Source organism: Mus pahari, chromosome 14 (assembly GCF_900095145.1).
Source record: "Mus pahari chromosome 14, PAHARI_EIJ_v1.1, whole genome shotgun sequence".
Taxonomy (NCBI): Eukaryota; Metazoa; Chordata; class Mammalia; order Rodentia; family Muridae; genus Mus; species Mus pahari.
The window spans coordinates 13,034,745-13,052,619 of record NC_034603.1 but is presented as its reverse complement, the minus strand read 5'-3'; the positions used below and the strand labels follow the sequence as shown (position 1 = coordinate 13,052,619).

At 45.6% G+C, this 17,875-nt stretch overlaps 1 protein-coding gene across 1 annotated transcript in view; it reads right to left on the bottom strand.

Moving 5' to 3' along the window:
• The window catches only part of Rnf145 (ring finger protein 145), a 45,965-nt gene extending 39,984 nt beyond the window's left edge, over positions 1–5,981 (bottom strand). The window contains exons 1-2 of the mRNA XM_029546420.1: positions 5,678–5,981; positions 45–260 (exon numbers count right to left, since the gene is read on the bottom strand). Of these exons, the coding sequence (XP_029402280.1) occupies positions 45–228 (184 nt within the window). The 5' untranslated portion in view covers positions 229–260; positions 5,678–5,981. The remainder of the gene's footprint in view (positions 1–44; positions 261–5,677) is intronic.
• Positions 5,982–17,875: the final 11,894 nt, after the last annotated feature.

Here is a 17,875-nt window from a genome sequence, read left to right as displayed (position 1 = left end):
GCAGACACTCACCTACATAGTGCATGTTAAGTGCAGACACTCACCTACATAGTGCATGTTCAGAGCCAGGTATTTGTACTGGAAGAGAGGGTTGTTGTTGAGGCTGCTTCTTTGGATCTGCTGGAAAAAGGAGCTGACGTCCCAGCGGTAAAGGACATCCAGCAGCATGATGCTGGGCACCCTCAAGGCCACGTTCAGCACCGCCTCCAGTTTCTCCTTCGCAGCCATGGTGGGGTTTGGATTGTTTCCTTGGAGCAGACCTAAAACACCAAAAGATGAAAGGTGTAAACAAAGTCAACATGGAGCACCTTTTGAGGGCCTCCTAAGAATCTAATGGGCTGTCCCGGAAACACCCCTACTGTGTTTCCATATTTATATTACATCAAAATTGCTCCAACTTTCAGATCTGCCCCAAGGTGATTCAGACTTTAAATGTTCGCACTTCAAAATTTCAAGAAGCCGTCAGCTCCAAATCTACCAAGGCAACAAAAACGGACCATGAGAATGTTCTAAGTTGAAGAAAATATCCTCCCTATCGGCGAAATCTCAAATACCAAATGAAAAAGCATACAGTAATGGAAGTGTAGCAGGTTCAGTTCTCTGAATCTTACATCTGCCCTTATCCTTAATCGTTCATAATCAAAATGGAAGTACTAAGAATTCCTTTCGTTCCTTTTTACAGTTGCAGAGATCAGAACCATGACCCTGCTTCTGTGCAGAAAGCCTATGGAGCGAAACTCCCAACTGAAAACTGGACAAACAATGCAGAGAATGTTCAGTGAAGACACAAAGAAACATAACTTGCAATATTGTTTCCTTTTTCCACACTTAGTTTGGAATCCTCAAAGTGAGTGTCTCTTCCGGAAAGGAAAAGGAAGCCCATCAAATGCTTCCCTGGCACCGTAGCAGGCTTGCAGGCCATAGGAGGTGCCAAGCTCTGAGTCTGGGAGATAGATGTCTGCTTAGACAATGACAAGCATAAAGAAAATGGAAAGAAAAGGGGGTGGGGGTAAAGGAAGGAACTGGAAGGTGGTCGGCAGGATCTTAAAGGGCAATGTGAAGAAATAGCTACAAATTAATCTGTGGGATGGCATAGGGCAAACCCAAGTGGGTAAAGGACAGCTTCAAGAAGAAGAGGATCCTGGACTCTTGGCTCTGACAATATTCTTTTAAGAATTCTGCTGAGAAAGCTAAACACATTTCTAGCTTTGGCAGTAATTTCAGACATTACAGGAGAAGTGAAAACATTTATTTGTGAAGGAAATTATAGTGACAGCTTGCTGTGTTAGTTAAGTGTTTGTCAGTGTTCCGGCCGGCTCTGGAACTGTGGAACTCCCTAGCTCTGATACTTTAAACTAAAAGGAACCTGGCTTAGCACACCATTGAGAGGATATTAATGACTCTCTGCTAATCATTCCCATAATGGGAATGTTGTTATATATGTAAACATGCTGCCAATAATACGCTATTGTTGTTTTATAGATAAAGCCTGCAATTCCGATGACTTGAAATGAGAGCTTTTAACCATCTTCCTATACACAAAAATAGACCGTGAGACTAGGTCAGAGCAACTCTGTCCTAAGGAAAAAGCTATCACAAAGAATAACATCGCTATAACCTGGCATGACTGCCAACCACAAAGTAGAGAAACATCAACTTAGGGGACGCTCTTGCTACTCGAGCCGGCCCTGGGTGTCCACAGGGTCTCTATCTGTGCAGTCAATAATCGCGCCCTGAAAATATTAAAATGTTTGTTCCAAATATGTTCAGACCTTTTCTCGTCACTGATCCCTAAATAATACAGTATAAAGCCTATCTACCTAGTTCATACACTGTATTAGGTGTTGTAAATAATCTAGAGATGGTTTGGACATGGGGTGGGTGCAGTTGAGATGGCTCAGCAAGTAGGAGTGCCAGCTGCCAAGCCTGGAAACCTGAGTTCCATCCCTAGAAGCTACATGGTGGAAGGAAAGAACAAACTCCCACAAGCTGTCCTGGGCCTCACCCGTAGGCTTCTACTGAATGGCAATCAATACAATTTAATAAAGGCATGCAGAAGGATGCTTATAAGCTCTATGCCATTTATGAAAGGGACCTCAGGTTTTGCAGGTTTGGGTATCTAAGAGATGTCCCACGACCTAGAGGGAAACAGAAGAAGCACTACAGCCTTAATACTAAACTGGTAAAGTGACTACTTCTGCATATTCTAGAATCCAATCTGATTCACTACTGCCATTTGTCTAACAAGCAAAAGTAGGCATCAATGAGTTAATATCTGTGGTCAGTATTTATCTAACCTGGAAACTTCCTCTGTGTTTAATGTTACTTTTTAAATGACAATGTCTTCCATTTATTGTAGCTCTAAAGGAAAAAAATTAGCACGTACTCCTATTGTGAAAATCTAGATATGGATGTGGGTGGGGAGAAAATGCTGGAGGGATCATCTATGTCACAAAAGAACCCATTAGCCGAAAGGTACATGTTCTCTGGGAATTCCCACCTACAGCTCCTGTCTCAGGAATATAACCAAAGAAAAAAGAAAAGAAACCGTGGGTCCCTAAAGCTGTCAGTGCAGAAGAATATCCAGAAACAAAGATAGCATATTCACTCAAAAGCCAAACGACTAAAGGGACTGGGGTAGATGAAGTAGCCCACTTAAGAATAAATCTACTACTTATTCAATGGATCACTTATTTCTGGACCTTTTGTAAGTCATTAAAAAGATGCCCTATGGTAATACTCGGAGAAAACACGCATAAGCAAAGTAATAGCAAAGACCAACCCATGCCTCAGAACTTTGTGATTCTGAACCTTGCTCAAGTAGGCATAACTAGGACAGGTGGAAACCATCACAAACAGAAATCAATGTTCTACACTCTAGCTCCAGGCACTAAACCAACAGCTAGACAAAATTCAGAGCATTTGCCATGATTCTAAAAGCTTGAGATTACTTATGTCTTTCACTGGACTAGGCTGTAAGAACACGAAGCGAGAACACAGCAGTCTGGGCCAGCAAGATGGTTTAGATGCTGGAGGGCGGGTGTGAGGGCCACATGGCTCAAATCGAGAACTTTCTAGTTGTCCTCTGACCTCCGCCAGCACCAAGATACTGCACATCTGCCCACACAGAGGCACTAAGTAAGTAACAGAGATTATATATCCTTAATGACTGGCTCAAACCTTTTATGTTTTTCTAGATCCAGGGTCAAACACAGCTAATGAGCAATTATTAAACTGGAGCTCAGAATTCTCTTAAAACCACGATACCCAACAACCCTAGACCCAGGAACAGCAAACACAAAAGGTCTAACACAGCCAAATGCAAATATGTAAACTTTCTGCGCTATCTTATTGTCCCTGTAAGATCCTAAAACTTCCTTGAGTTATAGAAAGAAACTGGAAATGAATTCTCCGTCATGTCTCTGCAAGCCACGTAAACTAAAGATGACTCAAACCCATTTTAGACAGCACAGCAGCTAAATAAGTGAAAAGTTTTTGTCCCAGAAACAGTAAACTTTCTTCCCAGAAACAGAAAGATTCAATAAATGCTCACCAAAACCCCAAACACTAGCTGTTTCAATAAATGCCTTTCCAAGACACGGAAACAACGTCTTGTATAATGTGCAGTTTATTATAGGGCTTGAAGGTTAGGAAACACAGATCCTCACTCTGCATTTTCCTAAAACTATCGAAGTTTAGTTTTGAATAGGGAGAAATCAGATAAAGAATCTTCAACAGTAAGAAAAATGTAACGTCTGGGCTCTGCAGGAAAACTATCTTAAAAAAAAAAAAAAAGAAAAGAAAAGAAAAAGAAAATGAAAATGTGGTATGAGAAAAAAAAAAGTCCAACAACTCCTTAACTACCTTTTTTAAAAAGACAAAGCAAAAATTAGAGTAACACATGACTCACTGTAAAATTAGTGATGATGTAAATTGATAACAGATAATTTAGGGCTTTAAGTTACACCTCCTTGGTCATCTAAAGGCAAACAAAACCATCACCATCGACCTTCCTTCTCTGCTCCCAGCAATTCAAACACAATCTAAATAAACTAAAACTGAATCTAAGGAAATGGGGGACAAGGAGGCTGTCTATCTATTGGGATACTGAGACCTTAAAAAAAACAAAAACAAAAAACAGGAGAGGGCGAAGCAGGACCCTAAAATCCGAAAGTAACTCCGCCCAGAAAGGAGACCAGGAAAGAGAACTTCCTTACATAAGCGTTGGCACACGTTTTAAATATAGCTAGTCCTCCCCACTCCCACTGTGTTGCTAGCTAACTTTGTATAGACTTGGTTTCCACAGAAACTACTAGCAATTCTGTGATTCCTCATCATCTCCGAAACCACATCCACGGATAAGAGTCCACACTCAAGTGAAAGAGCCATCGTCCAACCTAAGGGCCCGACACAGAGAAGGAAAACAACGCTACCTCTGCCATTGGACGCTCAGCCTGGGTCACGACTGCAGCACCGACAGCTCATCCTTTTGGGTCTGGTTCAAGAGTCACAAAACTGCACACTCGGTATTTTATAAAACACACACACACACACACACACACACACACACACACACACACACACCCCTTCCTTTCAGACTAGTTTCCTGTTTACTGCAGACAGCGATGCAAAGCCATCCATTAATCTTTGATGCCTTCCCACTGCAAAGGCCCCTTCCCCCGCCCCATCTCACTCTCTCCCCGCACCTCCCCCCACCCCGCCTGCTTTTCTCAGATACATTTGAACTGTAGTAACCCCAAGCCAGCTCGCCGCAAGCAGGCAGCGAGCACAGCACAGCAGCGCGGCACGGACGCAGCAGCCCCAAGGCTAGGGGATTACGTGGAGCAGAAACTCTGCCAGGAAGAGAAGCCCGGGTGCTCCCTGCCTCGCCAAGGGTGCTGGCTCTACCGCGCCTCATACCGAAAGGCGCGCTTAAGAGTCGAGCCAAGTTCCTAAACCCTAGATAGAATAGGGGGTTCATTCCACAAAGGTTCTAGGGTGGGAAAGCAGAACTGGAGAGGGCGAACCCAGGGATGGCGAGCGGGGAAAGGAACACAGTAAGAGAGAGATGAGCAGCTCGTGACTGAAGAGAGGCACATTGCACACTAAGCCAGGGGTCCCCCTACTCTTTGGGCTTGGCAGGTCTTTCTGAAACCCGCAACCTGCACCGCCTGCACATGGTTAGGCTGAGTTTAGGGGGCTGCGAGGTGAGGAGACGCCAGGGAAGAGGGAAGAAGCTTGAAAGCAAAGAGTGAACAAAAACGCAAAAGACGAAAAGTTAGAAATGCAAACCTGTGCAAAGGTGCCCGGACTGGGCACCTCTGCGAGAGAGACCGGGAAAGGCCTTGCAACCGGGGTACAGGAGAGCAGAGAGGGGTGAGCCCCAATGAGGGCATCTCAGGAATGTGAGAGTTCTCTCCCTCTCCAGGCGCGGGAGAAAGGAAGGATGGAAGGTGGTGAGGAGGCAGCCGAGAGGCCCCGGGAACCAGTATGAGGCTCCGCGAGGAGGTCGCAGGAGACTGATCGCTGCTCGGGGGGTGGGCGGGAGGGCGCGGTGCGGAGGGGGACCAGGCCCGGGCCAAGAGCCGGAGGAGCGAGGGTGGGGGAGGGGAGGGGAGGGGAGGGGAGGCGCAGTGGGCAGCAGGCCTGCGGGATGCTCCCGGCTGACCGCAGTCACCTGGAGCCGCAGCCTCCCTGCCTGCGGGGCGGCACTGGGGATGGCAGTGTCCGCTGCTGCCCGGCTCCGATTCCCGCCCCTCCGGTGAGATCTTCGGTTCCGACGGCGGGGGGGGCGGCCGGTATGCGCGGCTCACAGCGGCGGCTCTCCCGCGTCCGGCCTCGGCTGCGGCGTCTCGGGAGGCGGAGGCAGCGGAAGCGGCCCGAGCCGTGAGGTCACCATCCTCCGCGGCGACAAAGGCGCTCCCAGGCCGAGCGCCGGCACCAGCGCCCGGCGGCCGCCATGGCCTGGTCCCCGCGCTCCGGCTCCGCCCCCCGCGCTCTGCGGCGACCGCCGGCTCGCGCACGCACTCTGCGCCTGCGCGCGAGCTCGCCATCGCCCGGCCCCCGTGCGCCCACGCTCACTCACAATCGCGCACGGCGGGATCTTCCCGCACCGCCTCCGGTGAGTGGGCCCGAAACGCCGGCTTCTCTCTGGGGCTGGTCCGGCTGACTATTCCGAGGAAGGGTGAGGTGACACCCGGACATGCACTGTGACCCCAGCCATTCTGACACGTGTTCGCGCTCACTCCGCAGACACCACGAGCCGCACGCGCCCACACCTACACTCACCTGCTGGGACCACGTGGGACAATGTGAAAGGCTGGTCCCTGCCGCGTGCAAACCCAGAGCAATTTTTAACTCTCTCCTTGACTAGACTAAGACTCGTCTCCAAGGCATCAGGGACTACGAAGAGTAAAAGGTCAGATGCTGGATGAGTGAATGGTTTGGGGTTGCTCCCTGAGACTAATCCGACTCCTCCGTCTGGTGCAAATGATTAACTACTGTATGAAAATAAAAGGTGTAAATAGGTTTGTCATTTCTTTTGGTTCAAGGTTCAAGACACGTTAGTGTGCACACACCCTTTCCCTGACATCCAGGAAACCCTTTTGTTCTGCTCTAGTCTTCTAATACTGTGGCACATTCCTGCCGTATTTTAAATGGAGAAGCTTTTAGAGCAGGATCTGTGCCTATAGTATAAGGTCTCAAGCTTGCTGAGGACTTAAGCTGGTCTCTGCAGGGATCTATTAATTACTACGTTCATCTGTATTACCATTGCCTCGCTATTACCTTCTGCTATTTGCTCTGTTGTTCCTTGCTTTTAGTTTAGTCCCTGGAGAATCAGTTGCCACTAGAAACTAGTGTGGCCTTTCATTAGGCAGGGCCTAGGTAACAGAAGATGAACACCAAGTGATTTGTAAGGCATTGCAACCATTCTGGTTCGTTCGGAAACTTGCCAAGAGCAAGTTACAATCTGTACAAGACAAAATGAGTATGCTTTGATGTTTATGTGTCTCTGTCCACTGCTTATGACACACACACACACACACACACACATACGATTCGGAACCTCTGGGTATCCCCTATTATAAAACTGTAAGCACAACCTTTACATATACAGGGTCATCAGAGCAGGAGAGATGGCTCATCTCTTAAGAGCACTTTCTGTTCTTCCAGAGATCACCGCCCCCCCCCTTCAATTCTCAGCACCCAGGTGTAGCTGTTAACTCGAGTCCCAGAGGATCTGACGCCCTCTTCTGGTTTCCATAGACACTACAAACATGTGCACCCATGTTTCTGCAGACAAAACATTCATCGATGTAAAATAAGTAATATATAGCCAAAGCCGACACTAAGGTTCACGGTAACATATCTTCCCTCCCGTTTCCTGTGACTGTGATAAAACTTGGACAGAATTTATGGAGAATGGGTGCCTTTCAGCTCACTGTTTAATGCACAGTCCCTCGTGGGGCAGGTTAAGGCATCAGGAACTTGAAACAGCTGGTCACTTCACCCATAGTCAAGAAGCAGAGAGGGATGCGAATGTATGCATGTCGCTGCTCAGTGCCTCCTGTTCCTCACTCGTAAGCAGTCCAGGATGCCCTATCCAAGGAATGGCATCATACTAATCAAGGGAATGCCCTCAAGAGCCATGGTCCCATGTGACTCATTTTGTCAAATTGATGATTATCAGTAACTGTCACCTACTAGCTTCATAGCAGGGTTTAAGTGTTTCTGGGGATTCTGTTCATGACTCCTTATAACCACTTTTGTTTGGATCCCTTAGGCCATTTTGGAATAACCTTTAAACCTGCCACACCGCAGAGCAGTGGTTTCACGAGTCTCTTCTGTATGTAGCCTCCTAGGTAAAAATCCATACTGGCTGATGGTTGCAGTAAGAAGCCGCCTGTGCTAGCAACAGCTTTCCTTGGCTTTTACTCTCAAAGTTTCACTACTGGCTAAGGCAGGAAATAATGTGGCCAGAAACACACAATAAAGAATTCAAAATGCATATAACACTAAACATGAATCGGTTGCCTTTGTCCTTCTCAGATAAATTTCAGAGTTTTAACAATATTTAAACGTTTCATTAAATTCATTCTTTGCCTTAGTGGAAGGGGGGCTCACCTCAGCCCTTTGTCATTCTATGTCTTTTTAAAGGAGAACAAAAATGGCTTCAAAGCTTATGCACTCCACCATAAGTACACTGGACATGTCAAAACAAGAACAAATCATGTGTCCTTTTACCTTTGAGTTTTACAGGAGTGGCTTGTAAATGCTGAAGTTCAAAACAACGTGTGAAGAAAATTGCTCTGGTAATGAAAGGGTTACTTACTGCAGGAACCTTGCTGCTAATCCAGTTTGGGGAAGACTTCAGAAGCTACTAAGTAAATAAAACCAAAAAGAAAATCCCAGAGACAAAAAAAAAACCAAAAAAACAAAACAAAACAAAACAAAAAAAAACCAGCTGGGATTGGAGAGAGGGTCACCCAAATAAAAGAGAAGGGTCACAATGTAAGTACTTCCTGGAAAGAGTCACTCAGCCACCCAAAGCAGGAAAAACCAGGAACTGCATTTATGGGAACAAACTTAAGAAAATGCCCAGTTGCCACAACTTGTTCATAAAGGAAACTGGCCTGGGAGCTAAGGGAAACGGGAACAGCGTGCAAAGTTCTAAAGATATGTTCCCTATGGACGCATCCAATTGCCAGGAGAAAGTCAGTGTGGTGTTTTAAACCTTGAATATTTGCTGTGGTTCTAGCCATTCTAAAAGACTAGCTCCCAAATTTCTTATAGAGCCAACGCTTGCTACTAAATAGAAATGGACATCTGTGGTAGATCTACAGGTAACTGACGGCCAGCTCAGTGGGCACTGCTTTTGCAATCCAGAGTTGAGATCTCCTAGCACAGCTTTCACACGATTAAGCCAACCTCCGAAGACCCTGGGTAGCCAATTTGAGAATTGAAGGAGAAGTTCTATGTGTTCATTTATTCTTATGCTATTTTCTCTTGAGTATTTAGACATCTTTTTCTATCCGGTTAAAATTATTATACAATCAACACTGAGAATTTTAAAAGCCTAGGAAGATAGCTCAGTGGGCACGAGGCTTGTTCTGCAAGCATGAAGATCTCAATTTGAATCCTCTAATACCCACATAAAAAGCCAGCCATAGCTGAACATGCATGCCTGTGCCCTAAAACTGAGTGGCAGAGATTAGTGCATCCCAAGAGCTTTCTGATCAACCGGCTTAGGCAAGTGGCAGAGAGAGAAAAGAGAACTGAAAACCTTTGTTGTCTGTATCGTTCACCCCCATATGCTCAGACAAGCACACTCATATGTAGCATATATACCACACACACATACGTACACACACACACACACACACACTTACTCACAATCAACTGCCTAAACTAGAAGTCTACAAGAATCCCATTCTACTTAACTATCCTCATGGCATCCTTCTGAAGGTTAATTGTATAAAGAAAATGATATCATTATCAGGCAATATAGCTCATTGAGGGGAGTGTGGTGGTTTTAATGAGAATGACCCCCATAGGCTCATTGATTTGAATGCTTGGTCACCAGGGGCACTATTTGAAAGGATCAGGAGATGTGGCCTTGTTGTAGGAGTCACGGGGGGGGGGGGGGGGGGGGGGGGTGGGGGGGGGGGGGGGGGGGGGGGGGGGGGGGGCGGGTGCTTTGAGATCTCAAAAGCCCATGCTAGGCCCAGTATTTCCTCTCTGCCCAAGGGTCAGGATATAGAACTCTCAGCTGTTGCTCTAGTGTCTGCCTGCATGTCGCCCTGCTTACCACCTAATGGACTAAACCTCTGAAACTGTAAGCAAGCCCCCAATTAAATATCTCCTATGTAAGAGTTGCCATGGTCATGGTGTCTCTTCACAGCAATAGTGTGGTGTTGCTATGAATTCAAATGCTAAACACTAGCCCCCAAGATCTGGTTGCCCTTCTGACCCTGATGAGTAGATCTCAGCACACCAAGTAATGCTATGTACATTTTGCTTCCCAATTTAAAATGATTGGTTAAGTAAAGTGACCACACCTAATGACTGGGGAGAATAGAAGAGGTGGGGGTTTAGTTAACTGGCTGGGCGTCGCAGGTAGAGGCCATGAGGAAAAGAGGAGGAGAGGAGACGGAAGGAGGAAAAAGAGGGAGAGAACAAGAGGTCTCTATTAGCCATGATGGGCCAGGAGCACTGCCTGAGTGAAATGCACCCCCCTCCAGGACAGACTGCTGGAGCGGAGGTAACCTGGGCAAGAATTAAACAGCAAGTATCTGGGGGTTGCAGCTGGGAAGTAGAGAGTCTAGCATTAGCATTACAGATCAGGGGCAATCCCCCAGTAATTGTACAAGAGCTGATTAAATAAATCCACAGAACTTTGCCTCAGTTATTACAGAGGAGGGGCTGGCCAGGTCATATGCATAACTAGTAGAGTTTATTAAAATCCATATACAGACTAAGGGAGTTTTTTTTTCTCTTTTATATATAACAACTGAATTCACAAACTGTTGAATCTACCCAAATGCCCCCATTCAAGGTTTTTCTTTTTTTCTTTTTTTTTAAATTATTCTGAGTTATACAACCATTACTGCAAGCGGGTTTAGAACATTTCATCATAACCTCAGGGGAGCAGTATCATTAACAGTCACTCTAAGCCCTTCTTAGCTCAGAGCAATCAGGGATCCTCCATCCTCACCTCCTCTCTGCTTTACACAGCAGTGGTAGTCTAGGCTGTATAAAAGGGGCAGTATTTGGTGGGGCATAGGTCTGGCTAATTGCATTTGGCAGAGTATTTTCAAAGAAATGAGAGGGGGACATCTGTCTTCTTCGGGTGCGGGTTCGCTAGTTAATTACCCAGTGCTAAGTGGTCAGCCCTAAAGACGTACATACAGGCAACAGTAAATGGAAGCAGCAGGTTGCGTTTGTATATTTATGCATCTGTATATATGTAACAATAACAGAAAAAGAGGCCATGAATTTGAGGGGGGTATGCGAGAGGGGTTGGAAGGAAGAAAGGGAAGGGGTAAACAATGTAATTATGTTTTGATTTTCAAATAAATGATGAATAAGTAAACAAACAACAGCTGGACATGGTAGCATATGATTATAATCACAGCACTGTGGAGGCAGACAGTCAAATTCCAGGGATTCACTGGCCAGTTAGCCTAGCCTACTCGGGAAATTCTAGGCCAAATAAATACATAGGGATTGCAAGTGAGGAGTAATACCTGGGTTGTTCTGTGTCCTGGACATGTGTGCTCTGTGTACTGAAACACACAAGTAAATCCACACACAAAATGAAATTATAATACACTATTTACAGAGAAGTAGACACATAGCTGGCACTACCTCGAGGTGCTTTTCATATATAGTTGGAAAAATCAATAAATCTTATATTATTTTAATACCATTATAAGCTTAAGACTCTCTATCTTTTATGGAACTAATCTGAGACTCCAGAAGGAAATAACAGAAAAATAAGCCAAGTTTGAGTGATTTTTAGTGCGTGCATGTGTGTGTGTGTGTGTGTGTGTGTGTGTGTGTGTATCTTTGAATGTCAATGTGTGTGTATCTGTGTGTGTGTGTGCATGTGTCAAGTGTGTGCCAGTGTGTGTGTATCACTTGTATGTGTGTGTGTCTGTGTATGTGTTTCAAGGTGTGTGTGTGTGTGTGTGTGTGTGTGTGTGTGTGTGTAAGTGTATACTGATTTCGCTGTTTATTTTGAATTTTACAGATTTTCCTGAACACATTTTCCACCAACTTCATTTATGGAAGAATTGAGAGCATATTCTGATGAACGCCTGCATACACATTGTCTAGATTCAACACTCATCAGTGTCGTGAGTTACTTGACTTATTTGTGTGTGTGTGCCACTAATCTATTTGAGGGTAGGCTGCAAACACCACCATACCACACCCCTAAGTATTCTAAGGTTGCCTCTGCTACTTTCTTCAAAATTACCGATTGCTATGCTTCACCTAAGGAAAGATGCTTTTAATTCTTCTGCTGCCCGGCCAATAGATCACCCCATCATTGTCAAAATGTCATTTTTCTCCAGTGAGGGTCCCATCAAGTTGGGCTCATTACTTTCATTCTTAAAAAGATAAGCCAGCTTTCCTTTGTTGCTTTTTAACACAGCTATTAACCTACTTACTATTCTTAAGATGAAAATGACAGCCTTGTTCATGCTAAGCAAGCACTTCCAAACCTCCACGTGACTGGTGTACTTTCTGATAATCCCAGCTCATCACTTACTAAAATCTATATTCCATCTTGGCTGCCGGGGACCCAGACCTGCAGCCCTTCTGGGCCCCGACTCTTCCATGATCGCCATGATCTCTGCTGCACCTCTCTGGCCTGATGTTTTCTTCTTCCTCCCCCGACTTGGTGGCTAACTCCTTCCTCCTCCCTTGGTCCCTTGCTCAGGAATCCTAAAAGTCCCTCCTCTGTCTCCCTGTCCAACCATTGGTCACCAGCATCTTTATTTACCAATCAAACCCACCTGGGAGCAGGGACCCTCAGCATCTTATGAGCAGATCCTCATGCAAATTTGGGGACCCAGTTAGCATAATATAAACATTAAACCAAACCACAACACTCAACTATAAAGCTAGTTCTAATTCAGGCTGAACTCAATGAAACCCTGCCTCAAAAACAAAACAAACAAAACAAAACAAACGGGCAAGTGGAGAGATAGCCCTATGGTTAAGAGCACATATGGCTCTTGTAGGTGGCCTGTTTGGTTCCCAGAACCCGCTTTAGACAGCTCACAACCATCTTTCTGAAAACATCCGCACTCATGTGGACATACCCACACAGATACATGTGTGGGTAAATAATGTAAAGTGCTGCAGCATCAAAATAATCATAAACGTGAATCGGTACTAATTTGGGGGTTACCTCTAATGCTGAGACATAAAAATAAAACCAGACCTAGTCTCGGGATATGGGGTCTAGCTCAGCCTAACAACATGCCCATACCCTACTCCTCTACTGACATTGCCGATAAAGTACCTCGTTTGCTTATGGCAATTTAGGCGGTACTTTCTATTATACTCAGTTAAGAGCCCCAAGCTGTTTAACCTTTTAAGTTGACACTCATTCTTGAGTAGTACATGTTTTAAGACAAAGGATCCACAGCGCGCAGGAAAGAGTACTAGCTTTGGGTATACTGGGGGCAGTACAACAGAAATAAACAGGCTGGCAGAGGGGCCCAGCAGTAAGAAACTGGAGTTTAAAATCTGGGTGACATGTGGAGATTTGGGACAGATGAATCCGCCCACATCACAGTTACTAGCGCTAAGAATCATCAGACAATCCTTAGAGAGCCGCCCACCTCTTCCCATGGTTGATTAGTTATATTAGAAAAAAAATTCACCCCTTGTGCTATCAAGAACAGTTTCAGTTTCAGTTCTGTGAAATATCTACTTGTATTACGTGTTCTACAGTACAGAGGCAACCTGAAAGGCTGCCTTTCCCCTCGAGATCAATGCGTGGAAACCAGTTCACCAAACAGTGCGAGATTCTGGGACATCATGGGCTCTCTTTTTTCCAGCTAGGTAACTTTAAACTGTGTGTCTACATTTCCTTTTCAATTAATTGCTATTTTTTTTTTTTTTAAATGATGTTAACCAAAGAAATAAAGAGTTAGGACTAGCTTCCTGGTGGATTTGAAGAACGCGACGGCCACCTAGTAGAGTAGACTTCACCGTATGGAAGCTGATAAGCATATGGACAGTACCTAGATGGAGAGAGAGAGAAGAAGCCAGCCATGGGCCTTCACAGACAGAAAGAACGTGGTGTTTGTTTTCCCATTTCAGACATGGTCTTGATGTATAGCCCAGGTTGGCCTGCAAACTCCGCTTTTGAAATAGAGACTGAGGCATTTAATTAACATTTAGCTATGTAGTGTATTCTAATCAGCAAATCAAGACTGAGGTTTATATCTTAAAGTTTATCTATGCGGGTTCTATTAGACTCTTTCCATTTTCTTTGCCCCATCCCAATAATTAACCCCAAACCAGTGTCTAGTAGTTATTCCTGGGAGTCCTGGGTCCCCAGAGCTAAGTTTTGTAATTTCTTTCTTCTATCAGAGGTTGACTGCTGGGTAACAAAATAAGTTCCCCGGACAGTCCATCTATCCGGAGGACCAGGGTTGATGCTAGAATACTCCTGGGTAGCCTTTTATGCTACTTTTGCGTCTGTGTGGCCACAGTACCTGAGGATGGCTTAAAGGGAGGAGTTGCTCATTTTGGCTCATCATCCCAGAGGTGTCAATACACCATGGGGAGGAACTGTGGAAGAACACAGTGGATCATGTCACTGGAAGCCAGGAAACAGGAAACAAAGGGCATGCAAAAAGGTCAAAGAAAGTTATAGCCATGAGAGACATGTCCCTTGCCAATGCCCATCTTCTGCCTTGTACCATCTTGAATAATGCTATCACAATAATGTGTCCACCCAGGGGATTAAGCAGCTCATTACAGCAGTGCCCTCATGTCTTAACTGTCTGTCGAGATGCCCTCACAGACACACCTAGGTATGTGCTTCATTCACCTCCTAAGCAGTTCTTAAATGAACGATCACATCTTCTCTGAAATAATGTCAGACTTTCCCCAGAGCCTGGTGCAACTTTCTAGGTGTTGTCAAAGCTTACATGCAGTCCAACAAACCTTCTAAGCATGCCTTCTAAAAAGCAGCTTATCGTGGTCTCTCCCCAGTCCACTTCTCTGATAATTATAGGCTGGCTGCTGGGCTCCACCCAGCAGCTGGAGATATTGATTAAGCTGCCAAGCTGCCAAACTGTTGGCAAATGTTCCAGCCTGGGTCCCGATAACGGGTGCTTTTCTTCTTGGGTATAGTAAGTGACTAGAATCATGTGACATCCTCTTGAGTCTACTCAAAGGAAAAGGAGAGAGCTCTGTCCATCGAGCTGAATACGGATGGCTTTTGATTGCACATGGCTAAGTCATACATGGAGAAAAATGCACGGACTTGAATGGCTCCATCTCACTTCCCCAGTGAATACTTCCTGGGAAAGAGTCAACAGATTGGTTGGTAAGAGATGCCACTACCAGTTATAACAGGGTCGTCCTCCTGTAAATGGGACATAGGTCATGGGTGAGGGGGTGTAGTGGTGGCCTCTCAAGGAGCCCTGGAGCTCCTGGTACATTAGCAAAGCTAAATGTGTTCACTGGGGACAGAGGAGAAAAGATACAGGAGAAATGGGAGGAACTGCAAGGTGATTAAGGGCTTGCTAGAGTTTTGAGGATGAAGGCTGAGACCTGTACCCCATTGAACGGTTTTCAGGTGACTTCTGCAAAAGAAGTCTACTTAGAATGTCTGCTTCCCAAGTTGTCTATCTAAAGGGGGTTGGGAGTATAACACTGTATACAGCTCCCACAAAAATGGGCAGCTTTTTCTTCACTTTTGATTACATTTATCTCTTTCTATATCTCTCCATCTCTCTCTGTGTGTATACATAAGTATACTACAGCACACATGTGTCAACCACAGGACAACCTGCAATAGTCATGTCTCATTCTCCACCACGTGGATCCCAGGAATCGAACTCAAGACGTTAGGCATGGCAGCATGTACTCACACTAGCTGAGCATTCTCACTGCCTTGATGGAGGAATCTTCTGGACATATGAGACCTCAGGACGCTTGCCTCTTTTTTGATAAGAACTTGAACTGTAAAATGATGTAATAGACTTGGAGCAGTGGCTCAGTGGTTAAGAGCACTGGCTCTTCTTCCAGAAGACCCAGTTTGATTTCCAGCACCACGTGGTGGCTCACAACAGCCTGGTTACTCCAGTTCTAGAGGCTCCGACGTCCCCTTCTGCCCTCGGTAGGCATCAGGCACTTACATGGTATACAGGCACACATGCAGGCAGAACGCCCATACATAAAAAATTTTATTTTGTTTTTATTCTTCTCTCAAATATTACATCCTGACCACAGTTTTCCCCTCCTACCGCTCCCCCCTCGTCTTTCCCCCAACTTCCTCTCTTCCCCAGATCCACCCCCCTCCAGGCTCCCCTCAAAACTTGTTTTAAGATCTACAATATGATCCTTAGTGAAGGATCCTGGTTTACAGATCCCTTTCTCCAACTCCTATCTGTTCTGAAGCCTCCTACATTGGGAAAAACCATTTTGTTTTGAAATCTTGGTACCATATTCACCCCCGCTTGGGAGTCGATGGGTATACAAGAAATGGTGATTTCGTGTGACGTCTCCTAGGCAGAGATAAAGAAAATTCTATTCGCCACAGAACACTGATGGCAGATGGGGAACTAATAATATTTGTGAGACTTCCATACAGGATCATGAGTGAGAGGTTACTTACAGGGTCCCTCCAAGACTGGTATATTACCATCGAGCCTGTGCCAGTCTGGGGGACAGCTCCTGAGAGCTACATTTCTGTAGCTCCAATTTGCCGGCAGCTCCACTACTGGAGTCCCTTCCTTCAAGGAACACCTGTCTGCTGCTGTCATAACCTTTATGGGTGGAGCTCGTGAATCTTGCAACTGTCTAACCTTCCTGACCCTTGAAAGTTTCATGAGCTTCTGCAGCTTCACCAACCTCTTTCTCCCCTATGGTACACCCACTCACACCTCAGAGACCTAAAAGGAGGATCTAACGCAGTCATCCCTAAGGAATGGACTCATGACCACATCCAACGGCTCCATTCATGGGTCTGTTGTTTCTGCAACCAGGTGTCCCCGATGACAAAGAACAGTGGTAATATGCCTGCTAAGGCCTTCAGAATGGGGGGGCACTTTTCTTTGGGGGGGGGGATAACCAGTAAGCTCTGTGCATGACCAACTATGATCGTGGAGACATCTAAGGAAGGTATCAGGATAGAAGTTCTTAGAAGGGAAGAGAATCCTGTTTTGCCTCTTTATATAGGCAGAAGAGAAGAACTGACTGAACAAGCATGAACTTGAAGACTCTCTGCTCAGATCCAGATAGAACGAGCAGCTGAATCCATTGAAGGAGATGCCAGAGTATAGAATGCCAAGCTAGAGAAATGGCTCAAACATTAAGAGCACTTTCTGCATAATCATGAGGGCCAGAGTTCAGATGCCAGCACCCATGTCACAAGCCAAGTGTCTCACAACAGCTCAGAGAGACTCATCATCACCATCTTTTGGTCTCCATAGGCACATGGGGACACGTATCTGCACACATCTGTGTGCATGTATCCACAGACACATAAACCTTTTTAAAATATTAATTCCATAAAAAGACTTATCCGAACACTAAGATGGCTAAGAAGTTGCTGCAAGAAAAAAAAATGTAGTAGAGTAGATACCACAAGCAGGTAGTTAATGAGGGTGTGAGCAGCAACTAAAGATGGAAAAGGACTTGGCCTGCATATGGTCCCAGTGACTAGGGATGAACCTAAGATTTCGCTTGCTTGTGAGGGTCTGGGGTGACATCTTGGGAACTGCTGCAGTGTTTAGCGTTCTTAGGATCCTAAGAATGACCAAAGAATATCTTGTCAACCTGACCTATCAGACCTGACCCAGCACAGCTGCCAGTGGTCTTCCTTCTGCCTTGTCTATCTTATCAGCCCCCGGGTGTCTAAGAGGTGACTGAGGTGGTATGGAGAGGCCCAGGTACAGCCAGCTGGACATAGTAAGCATCTCCCCTGAGCCTATAGAGGGCCCCAACCATGTGCCAGACACAGGAAAGGGAGTCAAAGGGTTCATTAGAGGCTCACTAGACCATCCAGGCCTGGCTTTCTGTGAACACCATACTTGAGGCTGTCTGAGAGCACAGCCCACACACTCACAGGGACCACAGTCTACCCAGGGTAGGGTCAGATGGTAGGGGCAAGGGCCAAAGA